We start from the raw sequence: 13,622 nt of genomic DNA, 5'->3' as shown, positions 1-13,622 counted from the left end.
AAAAGAAAACTAGATAAATCCAATAGAATTTAACTAGAATTTAACAGAAACAGCTTCCACCATCTTTTTCCAATTCACTTTTGCTGAATGTGCAAAAAGAAAACGGCATAATACTATTTCAGAATATGTTGCCCCACATCTCTAAATCTCTTCTAATCTCTAAAATGCAGTGCTAAACCCTTGAAATATTACAAAGGATCTAAAAATCATTTTTTATAAAAACTTTCCTCCCAAACCCTCCTTTCCATAACTGAAAAACTGAATACATCCGCTTCTGTCGAGAGTTTGGAATTTTTTCCTTTGTAACTAAGCTGAATCACACAATACCTTTTCAGATGACCCGAAATGAAACTTTACTAAAGCCTCCTTGCATCCTGGAGAGAATTTACTCTCCCTGCCACTACACAGCAGATGTGAAGACAACAAGATCACCCAAAACAACACAGTGAGTGGGAAAAATAAAAACACAAGTGGCTGGAATATAAATGTACTTGGAAAACACTGGTGTTGCTTTCATTGACATTCAAACAGATAGTTATGTAGTTGGACGAACCACAGTGTTAAATGGGACAAAAGTAAGTGAAAGTCCATCTATCCTTCAATTTATTTGCTGCTGGCTTTTTACATTGCTATAAATATGAATTTGTCAACATCTGTGAGTGTGCACGCAATATATTAATCGGTGGGTGTTTAAAGTGTATGCACTTAATTTAGTTGCTCACAGGAAGTTTGAAAATATTATCTTAAGTATTTTAGTAATCTTGAGCATTATGATGAGCGGCGTTGTAAATGTTCCCGCGTTCTCATTTAAACACTTAAAAAATAAAGATTACCTGTGAATTAGATTAACATTGTTACAATTTCCCAACAGAAATTCCTATAGTGTCTCCTAAATGCCTTGGTATATTCTTACCACAAGACATGTTAAAGATAATACATTCATTGTAATTTGGAACTTTTAAATCAATTTTTTTCTACATAACTTTCCATACCAGTGGCCTATTTTAGATGACAGAGCTTGTTTTAAATGACTGTCTTTCCATTCCAGGAAGACTTAAATCCAAAGTTCTGTGAAGTTTCAATCAGTAAGCGCTTTGCATTTTTTTTTATGTTCCGCAAAAAAAAATATTTTTATTGGATATCCATCAGTGAATAATTTCCAGAACTGGATTGAAATGAAAATACAACCACAATTCCATTTTTTTCTGTATCTAAAAAATAAAACTCCAACTCAGTTCAAACAACTGCCTGGAGCACAAAATTTTGAGCTTAGAAATTTGTCTTTCCAAGCCACCATCTCTTTGCCTGGGCTGGGTTTCACAGTAATAAGCGTCTGGTTCCAATCAGAAGAAGAAGATTAGATTTTGCAAGTAGAGAGCCATTTCAAAACCAAGCAGCTGGAGATAATATGTAGGCAATAAAACATGCTGCACAAAACAGAGCAGACAAAACTAAAAGAAATGGCTGGTAATGTTCCTTGTGCATCACATTTAATATAGAACAGGTCTGATGTTTCTAACTACCGAGATGCAGAATTTTATCATGACAGGACATTGTACAGTATATGTCTTTTGATTTCTGTCTCTGTGATGCAAAATGTTTTTGTTATTAACTTAACATTAATCCATTCTTGAAATGCTGCAATGACCTCTGCAAGGAGAATCAGCTACTGTACTGTCTTCAAATATTTGGGCACTTCAGAATATGAACATGAATTTCTACACAGTGCAAATGTCATGATACTGGTTAACTCGTAAAATGAGTGAAATGGTGAAACAATTATCTCACCTGAAAATAAATATAATATTTATAAATATAAGTGATAAACCCAGGTATTCATGAATTAAACACCCACTGTATGTGTAATTCACAAACCTTGAAAACTGCTAAATTAGTTTTTTTAATATAAAAAAACATTTTAAAAAGATAATTGATTGGTGAGAAAATCTAATCAATCAGTTTAGATTCATTTGGTGTAAAGCATCATAAGATTTTTAAATGCTTTTTCAGATACAAGGGTCTGTCAGCCATCTTGGTTGACACAGGACTGGATTTTTCTCCACAAATTCATCAGCTAATCAGTCCCAAAAACTGACAAGGAAGAAGCTTCTAGTCTGATTGGTCTGCAAGCATAAGCAGTTTCAAAATTAGAAAGAAAATCAGCTAGCCATACATAAATTGTCATTATGTCTTTTTATCTTGAGCTTTAAAAAAAAACATCACACTAGGCGTTAAATGAAGTGCTAAGACTGAGCGTGTTGAATGTCTTTCTCTTCTAATCACAGTAGGACATCAAAAAGACTCACATATTTTTCAGTCCATTTCACCTACTCTTCTTTTTTTTTCTATTTAAGATACAGAGTCTAAATCATAACACACTTGCCAATTGTTTAAATGCAGATTTCAATCGCCAACAGCAAATGGTGAATATTTCTGTTCCTGTTCTAGTCCTTAAGGACTTCATTGCTGTCCCGGAGAAAAAAAAGCTGGTAACAGCATCTGGAAAGTATTATAAAACAGCAACTTCCTGGGCTTTTTTCATATTCACAGTTAAATAAGAATTCTTTGCGTCTATTCTGGAGATTACTACATCCTTCCTGAAGTCTCAGTATTTTAGAAAAACAGGTCACCTCAGAACCCACATTAACATATGTGTTGAACCACAGGGAGTGATGTTACGAGAGACAATTACAAATGTTTTAAAAGTTGACAGAGGTAGAGAGATGTGTTAACTCGAATCACACAGCATATGTTAAGATGGTTTGGAGAACCCCAGAAGCATTGCAAGAAGAACAGAAGAAGGACTGCACACACCTGTAAAATACAGTATATGGGTTCTTTTTGCTTTGCTTTAAAAGTATAGTTTCCCTAACTGTCTTAGCTTACGTACTTCCTTCTCAGCTGTCTTATTTTAGGTGTCCTTTGGGAATGCTATCTGTGCTAGTAAGCTTTTCCAAGACTCTCCCTCTAATAGACTATGCACTACATTTCTGCTGCATCAAGAAAGAAAAAGATAGCCAAGCTTGTGACGGCAACAGAGCACTTTTCATCCAAGACCATACAGTATGTCTACGGTAGGTACTGTATGGACATCTGCTCATTTATTAGGATACCCACTCGCTTCCGTAGTTTTGATTTGTGATGCCAATGAAATCAAACCATAGTAACAGAAAATCCTGGCAGTTTATCATAATAAACACATTACTGGCACATTTTTAAACTGCCAAGCATATTGCCAGACATAATATAATAACATAATATGTTTAAAATTGTAAGAGAAAGGGAACATGCAGAAACAGATGTTAAGGTATAATTATAAGGGATCTCATTGAAGTCTAAAGTTAGTTACAGTACTGTATACACAAAATAGATGGAACCATGGACCAGTGTAAATATTACAGTATTTAAATCCAAGATGCTAGTTCCTCCAGCAAGAATCTGATTAGATTTGTTTTGGGAAGTAGTTGCATGTAAGATATATCTGATACAGTTTAAAGTAACAATTGTACAGTAAACAAATGTTTATGCACACTTCAAAAAGATTCAGGGGTTTTAAAAATGTGTGCACTGCTATACAGTTTGGTGCCAAATGATTTTTCACACACACGGAATACAAGAGCAAACACGGCTTGAAAATGCCTTGAAGTTCTTTAATGATATGGCTCTATTATAATGTACAGAAGGAAATCCATTTTCCTAGTACTCAGGAAAACAGTACAAAGAAAATGTTGATTTGAAATAAGGAAAACTAAGTTAATGGGGAGGAAAGCAACTGAAGAAGCAGCACTTCTGTAAAGATTAACTCATACCCTTAGGCAGTGGAAAATCGCCATGACTTTATTCATTTGATTCACTTGAAATCAGTTCATTGAAATTCTGGATGCACATCATGACAGATACAGTAAATGGGATATACAGTATAGTGTGGTGAAAAAGTAAGTACAACCCTTAAAGATTTAAAAGTTTAACATACGTAGACATATTTGACCTTCAACTGCAGTAGTCCTCACCAAATTTTAATAGTAAAATTAAACATTTGAGGCTGTAGTTTTTCAAAAATAAATAAAGACAAAGTACAATATTTGTGTATTATAATTATCAAATGGGGTTAGTTTTACCTATTAATAGGGCTTAGTGAGGACTAGGTGAATGTCAAATATGTTAAACCATAAAATATTAAAGGACTGTCCCATCAAACTACACATGGTCAATGGCTCATTATTGTTCACATAACAGTGAAGACCACAAAAGATACACAATACCATAGTCGTGGTTCTCTTACTTGTTATTAAATAAGAATTTTGAGTAGACTAAGGAGTTTTGGAAAATGAAAGTAGAGGTCAAGACAATGATTAGATTGAAAACCCAACAAAAGCATGTCCCCTTTAACGGAATCACATTCACCGTGCCTTTTCATAAAAGAGCAAAATGAAACAGAAATTCTTTATATACAGTATCCCTAAAAGATACTCCCTCACAGCCTCTAGGTCTGCCAAGAGAATGTGAGCTGTTGAAAATCCCCTTGTGACTTTACCATGATCATCATGAGCTCCCTCACAATGGTAGGCTTTGAGATTTTGCAAGGCTGAACAACAAAGATACATATAACATCATCTAATGGAATTCACAGTGCATTTTCTAGATAGGTTAGGATAAATCACAGAAAACAAAATTGCATAACATCTTTCCACTTTCTAACCACTTTAGCTTTTTATCTTTTTTCAAGCGAATCCTAATAGTAACAATGAAGAAAACAATAGTAATAGCCCTAACAGATTCACCCTATGTTTCACACTTCACACTGTGTTTGCAGGATTATGGGGGAGCCAGAACTCATCCCAGCAAGCAACAGGCACAAGACAGGATACCCCCGGATGGGAATTTTAAATTATATTTCTAAAGGAAGACTACACCAACAATGAGGCTGTTGTGATATGAGATCACATAATGTTTCCATATAATTCTGTTATTGGATGAACAAGAATAAAAGAAAGGGTATAAAAAAAGCATGGAACTATCCATCTCATTTTTTTCTAGCGAGCATTTATCCAGCTTCTTGACACATAAATATTCGTTATTTGAACCCTAAACAAAAGTATTGCAATAGCAATAGTCATGCAATAGAACATTGAAAAAAGTTACTGTACCAATGCAAGGAGTCCATTTGGTATATTGTCACATGTAGCTCCTAAGCAACTTTCCACCTAAATATACTGTACAGTGCTTAGCCTCAATGAAACTTATAACTTATATCTGCAACCATTTAACAAAGTAATTATAGTAAAAAATGAACAATTCTTACTTGTTGCCAGTATACAGACATTTTATTGAATGGACATGACTCAGGTAAATTCATTATCCTGATTAACATTTGTCATCAACAGGGTGTCAGCTGTGAGAGTCACAGGCTAGTAGCATGTTTGGCTACTGGAGGGAGCAATACAAACTCTACATCTACATCTGTGACACATGCTTTACACCAAGTTGCAGACGCAGTATTCATTTGTAAAATTCCAGCTCTCCAATTATTTTTTATATGTACCCACCAAATTCGGAATTGCCCATTGAACAATTTTCCCGTCTCAGCTCACAGTTGCTAACCTTATAACTGCACACATCAACATTCAAAGCTATTCGTCTTTTTACACATCACATACTGCCGGAGGAGTGGTGCGTCCTTCAGTCAGCACCTCATGCCTATATACATTTGAAAAGTTGGGTTGTCCCCAAGATCTAAGAGAGGCCTCCACCAATTCCTCCCTACCATCACTAACTTTCAGGCAGCTGTGTGCTGCCACTTTGGGAATTTTGGTCACAGCAGGTTGTGGGCTTAAGCCCATGATGCATGGGTCATAGATTTGCTAGTTGAACCACTTGAAATCCCCAGCAGAAGCTGTCAGGTGGAATACTGTCACACTTCTCTCATATAACCTAGATTAGCATGTTGTCACGGATGTCCAAAGGGACTAACCGTGGAGAGGCAGGAGAGCGGAAAAAGACCCATATGCGTAGTGGCGAGACGGGAAAAAGGCCCGGGTTCGTTAGTGAAAAGAGTTCAGGAGTGCCGTATAGAAACCTGTGCACTCAGGTAGCGGACGTGGGGCGACCTGGTGCTAGGCGGGTCTCAGGACATCCGAACGTCAATGCTGAGCAAGAGCCCAGTGCAAGACCCGGAAATATATAGCCCAAGGGAAAGAGAGGGACCGGAAGCTCAGCAGGCAGGAAACTAGGGACCGGACAGAGAAGGAGCGCCCTCTGGCTGCAGAGGGCGTGGCACATGTGTTTCTGAGTCCTTGTTTCCCCAGTACATCTCATAGATGGGCTGCAGATCTCACAAGATGTGTTGTTGCTCTACGAGAGCAGCATGAGGGCAAGCATTGTGGTGTTCTCTTGGAGCTGATGTGGAGCCTTAAGCTCCATGCATAAGGATGATGGAATGCACATCAGGATAATCCAACAGGACAGGAAGCAACCCTTAGAATTCCCAGGAATTACTTAAAACAGTGTCCTGGACTCAGTTTGCCATCACGCTATAAGTGTAGTTCTGTAGTGACTAGACACTCCTATACAAACCATCACACAGTTGAAAATGATTTGGTCTTAAGGGAGTGTGCTATCTCATGGTCTCCCAGATCGTACCCAATCTTTGACAGACTGTGATTGACTATAGTGTCCTTCCAAGAAATTGATGGCTTTGAACACTCCAAAGGGCATTCGATGGTGATTAGATCAGTCCAGCCTCCAAAAAATATAACTGGCACAAAGGTACTGTTTTCTTGATAAGCAGTACATGTTGATTTCCTTTTTTCCTTTTTTGATATTTTCCAAGCATGACATTCAACTGGTAAAATCACGTCATCTCCTGTGCCAAAACATCTCTCACTAACAAGGTAACTTAGTGCATATGCAAAAGTCAAAGTCACTTATGTGTACAACGGTCAGTCATAAATGCTCTATTAATTAAAACAACAGCAAAAATATTTAAGCAATATCCAAAACTTTTTTTCCCATAAAGCATACATTTTAAAGATATACTGTAAGCTAGTTTTGTTGCTTATTATATTTAGTTCCTGACCTTATCTTAGCAAAAATAATAGTAGTGCTGTGCTTGTATTAGAATGTTTACAGATAGAGCTGAGAGGGCAGACTGACTTTCCTTCTGCTTATATCAAATACCCACGCTTTTAAAGGTGTTGCACATAATATTTTTTCCAGCGCATTTGTTGCCAGGCCACACAACATCTTATCCAAAACGCAAGTTAATAAATTCTTTGTCCTTTCAAGTTAAATGGAAGTTTGGACTTATGGCCTGATAGAGTAGATGACAGCATATAATAATTGTACTAAATGCCAGTCCAGAAACTTTAAAAACATTTTTTTGTTTCTACTTTCTTAAAACAAATGCCTTAACCACAACAGTCTTTTTTTATTTTTATCAGTGACGGCTGCAAACAATTTTTCACATTATCTTGCTGATTTACCTCACACACACCTCTTAACTCTCTCAGCTCCATACAGGATTGTTTTCTTTACTGTTACTATTAGGAATCTCTTGAAAAAAAGATAAAACTGACAAATAAGTAAAACTTTCAGATGAAGGGAGCCCATCTTTCTGGCTATACATTGTAGACAGGGAGATAGATTCACACTTCACACTGTGTTTACAGCTCAGCTGTTGCAAGAGATACTCTTTTACATTTGACCTTGGTTTTCTTGTTTACTAGTCCTTCTGTTTCTTTTGGCAGACAGTTGTGAACCTTGGCAACAAACACATTTGCACAGTGTGGAATATACAGTAAATGTACTGTACATATTTTCAAAGTTCTTATATCTTAATCACAAACTGATTATGGTTACATTACACATACAGTATATGCATTTCTTTTCTTAACTTAGGTTTTGTCTTACTTCTTGCTACCTAATTCAATACCTACTGAGCTAAAATCATTTAGAGGTTCAGAGGGCTGGAGAGCCTTTGGCGTAGTTTCATTTTAAAGCAACGTGAGCACACAAATACCACAAAACCATGCATATGGAAAACAAGCAAATAACTCAGTCTGTGCCTTTAGGAAATAAATCTACAGAGATAAAAATGTGGAAAAAAAATCTACAAAAGACTGATTATTTACCAACTTCAATAAAATCATGTGTCCCTTTCCCATTTTCTAAAAGTAAGTCAAGAATCAGCAGTCATTATTTTAAAGTACATAACTGCCAACACTGTCACCATCTCCAAGCAGACTTCTGCTTTGTACATTTGGATCAGCTCTGTATTGCATGAAAAGATATTTAGAACCTACTGCTTGATACCCTCAATCTTTTCTGTGCCTGCGAAACTGAAACACATCTGAACACACTACTCATTTGAACAAACTGCTGTACATAGTTAATCTGACAATTCCACACACTTGGGCTGTCTTCCAAAACTAGAATTAACCTATGTTGTGGTAATGTGTTGGTCTGAAGAGATGACTATCAAAAGCCATAATTATTTAACACACAGTACTCCATAAAAGTTTAAAAGTCTATTTCTATATCCAAATGTAATACATTTGTTTCAATATTCAGCATATGGTTGTTATTTTGCAAATACCATTTAATTCAGCAGGCCAATCAGTAATAGACACAGCATAAAATATTGTAATATGATGTCCCTGGTTTAAAACACAATTTTTGCAACAGGGAGGAACTTATATTGCAGTGGTTTGCCACTATATCACACGATTCATTTATTTGAGTATCATTTACAATGGCATTGCTAGTAGTTATACCATTTCATACTTAAAACTGTCCAAGTTCAAAACGGCATTTGGGATATTTTACTTTTTGCTTTTTTTCTGCACATTCCTTTTGCTTTAGTATTAAACAATAAAACACTGACCCCAATCTTTCCTCCTCTTTCTTTCGTAGATCAAAGTCCCGTTGAATAACCTCCCACACATGCTTGGCTTCTTCATCTGTCAGCTTAGACAAATCCAGCTTCTTTCCCATGGTCCCAGGCATTCAGGTAACTCCAGTATTCCTGTTTTATAACTGTTAATTTGTTCTGTAAGAGGCCATAAAAGACATGTGTTAGATCATTCTAATTACTCCTGAGACTGTTGCTTATTCACCATTCTGTGTAGTACCATCAGAAGATACAACAAGATGGGTACACACCCAAACATGTATTTAAAGACCAAGTGCAATTTACTCAACATCATGGATAAATTTGATTTTTACAACAAGCACCAACTAAGAAAACCAAACAGCACAAATGTGATTTTCTTTTAGAGATCAGTTCAAATTACAGTCAGTAGCTCATTTGGAATGACTTGGTACAATTATCAAATAAAATAGGTCTTCTGCTCTACATATAATATAATTACTGTTGCAAATAAGAAATTATGATAAACTGTCTGAAGGAATGCTTGTTAGCCCAATTCGGGTACTTGTAATCTGCTTGTAATCGCAGAACATCTCAAAGTGGCACTGCTAAAAAATCCAGGTCATCCATTTTCTAATAGAGGGGTGATTTAACAGAAAGTGTAACAATACAGCAACTTAATTAATCATTAATCTTTGCAAATTAATCATTGCAAATTTTAATATCTCAACAGCCAAATTAGTCACACTTTGTATTGCCCTGTGCAATAAATAAGGGAGACCATGTGCAAAGAAAAAGCCCAATAAAAACTTGTCTGCATCGGAGGCAGCAAATCAGATGCATAGTTTGTTAAATCTTTAATCCCCTGGTTTCTGTTGTTGCAGAATCATAGGTTACATTTTATTTGCAGTGGGCTGCAGCTGCTGTTGTCAGTCAACTAGGTAAGTGCTACACTTCAGTGGTGTATGAGGCAGGTCTCCTCTTATACAGTATATAAACCACGCTTTTCAAAACCTGTTGTATAAATGCAAGTCATTCAAAAATAATAATCTGGTTATTACGATACAAAAAAATAGTCGTATTTTTTTGTATGCTCCTGTAAAGAGGTTTTTGAATTTTAACATTTTCAAAACTAGTCCTAAACACAATGTCGTCAAATTTATTCAGATGCTTGACACAATGTAACTTCAAGTTGGTTTTAGAAAATAATGCAAATGGCTATTCAGTGTTCCAGTAGTTTGGTCAGCAGTGTAACTCACCTAGCTGGGGGAAGGGCAGACTAACCATAAGAATGAGGCTGACACAGGCCCCTCCCCCTTCACTTTCATGAGGAATGAGCAAGGGAGCTGCTGGAAGGGTGAAGAAGAGGTGTCGAGAAGGGTGCAAAAGAGAAGCACAAAGGGACATTCAGGAGGCAAGCTGCAGTATATACTGTGTATGTAGGAGAGTAGAAGTGGGCGAGATTAGGAACCGACTTTCTGCCACATTTGTTAAAACAGTCCATTTGTTGCACAAATGAAAATATTATATATATATACAACACTTTATTTAACATGTTTCCACAAACCTTTTGACCACTGTAAGATCACATAGCGATAATAAGCAAATAAAGTAGTAAACTTCAGTAAATTAACTCCTCTATGGTCACTCTTGAATGGATATCACTAATGTTTGATGTGCAGGTGTTACCTTTCAGTTACCAAAAAATAGATAACACTTTATTAAAGGGAGTGAAAACTCTTGTGTAAATCCGTCATAACGTAATACATTAATACAGTGTCAATAATCGAGTTATCCCTAGTAATGATTAATGGCACAGTTATTAGTCATATATGTACATTTCATAATTGTATAACTAATATAATTTTGTGGCTATTCATTTAATACTGGTAAAAAACTTAAAAGCTATGTTAGCAGTGTTAAATTCTGAGTAAATTAATGCTCCTGAAAAACTGTTTTTGCATTATTACTTTAAATCTTATTATTTGATTTCTCATTTAGTAGTCTTTTACACAGAAGTTATAGAACGTTTTAATAACCTGCCTAGATGGTGTTTGTTATGCACTGTGGACTAAACGAATTCATGACCTGCAGGTCAGGATTTACTGGAGGGACATGTTTACTCCACCCACAATAAGCAGTCAAACTTCCATCTTGTAAAGAAACCAACTATAGAGCGAAAATATTATCCCTACTGCTTATAAATTATCCATCTTTCTTTGTGTATTTATATAAACTAGTATTTGTTTTCTGAATGGGGCCTTATGTTGAAAGGCCATTACGTTTTCCCGTTACAAATGATACAAAATAAAAATAACAAAAAAAATGAAAATATTTTGTATGAACAGTATACTATTTTAACATCAAAATTTTGATAAAATGCCAAATCCAAAGGATAATTATACTCGTCAAAAAAACATCATAAACAAGGGGATTTGTTAATAAATTTACTTTGAAATTGTGACAAAACTGCATGACATAATACAGTCGTATTAGTGACCAACTACAGTAGGTTCACTATTACGTCGTGTAGTCAATGCAAAGCGCTAACTTCACGTTTACCGAAACTTTCTCCCTGTAATACAAAACCCGTGATCAATATTCCTATAATGCTATTTGAAAAAGAAAACGGCACGCCCTGTTGACTAATATTTTGATTACGAGTAAAGGTAAAACAAGGATTGGCACTTTGTGTGTGTACAATCTTGAGGGTGTGAGATATTTAAGCACCTTGGATCTCTTGAGATTAAAACGAGTTGGCTACTTACATCGACGCCTACTGTACTAGTATCGGTAAATTCCTTTATAGACCATATTCTTTTTAAAGTGCGCCCTTGCAAATCAATGACAGTTGCCTAAGTCTAACTCTAAGGCTAACAAATCGTAGTCAAGTTAAATTCAATTTACTTAAAATGCACAACATTTAAGTGAAATTATAGTAAAAACGGACAAACGAAATGGGTAGCATCAGGATACGATACAAAGTTAAAATCTCGTGCGAAGGTAAAGGGAATAATTCGCAGATATTCAAAATAGTATTTTAAATATATTTTTTTTAAATATTAGACGGAATAAGACTAGGTACACTAAGCAGCACATATCCAGCAAGGACGTCAGAAGAATTAACAACAGTTTGTCGAGAAAAAGAGAATATATACTGTACGACATATTCTCTTTTTCTCGTCATTAAAGACAGAAGAACCTGTGCATTAAGGTTGAATAAGTGGATATGGAATGCTATTAACTATGTATAAAAAGATGTTAAGATGTTAAATATTTACATTTTGTCTAAAACTCTTTTGCTATTTATCTTTTAAAGATAACTTTAAGAATCCAATTCAGCAGGGAAATTGGCTTTTGTACAATGCTTCATAATGCTCATTTGTTTTATAATGACAAAATGTTTTTGGCCAAAAAATATTCACACGTTTAAGTGTTATCATTATATATACAGTATACTAACACTATAACACTAAAATATGATCTAACATCCTCATACAAACCACGCAGTGTACAATTGTTGATATATTGTTATTTCAGCAAGGAAACAATAATTAACGCTACAGTTAAAAAAAAACTTTATGCAAAGGCAACAGCATCATATTAAAAGAAGCACGCCCTTTCTGAATCCGGGTGACACACCATCTTTACATCAGACCTGTTATGCAAAAGTCCTATTTGCACAAAAAGGGTGGTTTAGGATGTATCACCATCTACGTGAAAAAGAACTGTGTAGTGGTATGCCAGTAGCTAACTAATATCTTGCCATTACGTTCAGAATTGCAATATAAAATGCGCCTTACTTGTTTTATTTACTGGTATTTCTGGCAACAACAACAATTTACTTTTTATTCCAGTTGTTGACTTTTATCATTCATTTGTATGCATTTGTTGTGTACTGTTATAAGATATACTGCATTGTAAAGAAAACCTCAACCTCAGTTTTATTCTGTTTAAATTCAAACGTCAAGATATCAGCTGAGGGAAAATAAAACAGTTATTGATTTTTAAAATACATTTTCTGCATTATCGACGCAAATGTAAAGAGAAGAGCCGAAAATTAACCAGTTTTTAAAATGTTAATATTTACCTTCACCTGTACCCTGACTGTGCTGTTACGAGCTTTAATCCCTGGAGAGTTTGACAGCAAAACTGTAAAAGGGTTTAAGTAAATTAATCACATGCTAAGTTAACTAAGGGGGGTATCCAATCTCCGCCCCCTTTGCACTTTCACAACGGGTCATTTCATATCACAAGGTTAGTTAACATGGCTGTTTACGGAACATATTTATAGAAAACTAAAGACTTTTTAGCTCACGGATGCAAATAATTTGTTGTACAGGTATATCAAAATAGTACAGGACGCCCACATATTTGGTGACCTAAAACCTTTACACGATGCCAGCAAGACTCCTTTTCTGAATTCTTTATTATTTCTAAGAAAAGTTTTCTTCAGCTTTTTCCCTTTGGGAATCCCAAAAGTGTTCTGAAGACTACTGTATTTGTTACGATCCATAAGGAGTTTTGAAGAATAAAAATATTTTTCTGGAGTCCCAGAGCTACAGTATGTGGGAGATTTAATAGTTACTTGTACCAGCACTAGTACAGTACGTGTTAATCTTATTTAAGGACACAATATATTTGTATGAACATGTGTTCTCACATTAGTGTAGGTCATAAATCTAAGCTATACTAACACTTAGAGTTAACCTCTAAGTGTTTCACTGTAGTGCTAGTGTTAACCACTCAGGTAGAT

General features: G+C 35.5%; 1 protein-coding gene across 9 annotated transcripts in view; it reads right to left on the bottom strand.

Moving 5' to 3' along the window:
• Positions 1 to 13,045, bottom strand: part of LOC102692904 (melanophilin) — a 46,487-nt gene extending 33,442 nt beyond the window's left edge. For all 9 annotated transcript variants that reach the window (XM_015358782.2, XM_015358785.2, XM_069196352.1 and 6 more), the window contains exons 1-2: positions 12,957 to 13,045; positions 8,882 to 9,046 (exon numbers count right to left, since the gene is read on the bottom strand). In XM_015358782.2, the coding sequence (XP_015214268.1) occupies positions 8,882 to 9,003 (122 nt within the window). In that variant the 5' untranslated portion in view covers positions 9,004 to 9,046; positions 12,957 to 13,045. The remainder of the gene's footprint in view (positions 1 to 8,881; positions 9,047 to 12,956) is intronic.
• Positions 13,046 to 13,622: the final 577 nt, after the last annotated feature.

This window comes from Lepisosteus oculatus, chromosome 12, assembly GCF_040954835.1.
Source record: "Lepisosteus oculatus isolate fLepOcu1 chromosome 12, fLepOcu1.hap2, whole genome shotgun sequence".
Lineage (NCBI taxonomy): Eukaryota > Metazoa > Chordata > Actinopteri > Semionotiformes > Lepisosteidae > Lepisosteus > Lepisosteus oculatus.
This window is presented reverse-complemented; position numbering and strand designations above follow the sequence as displayed.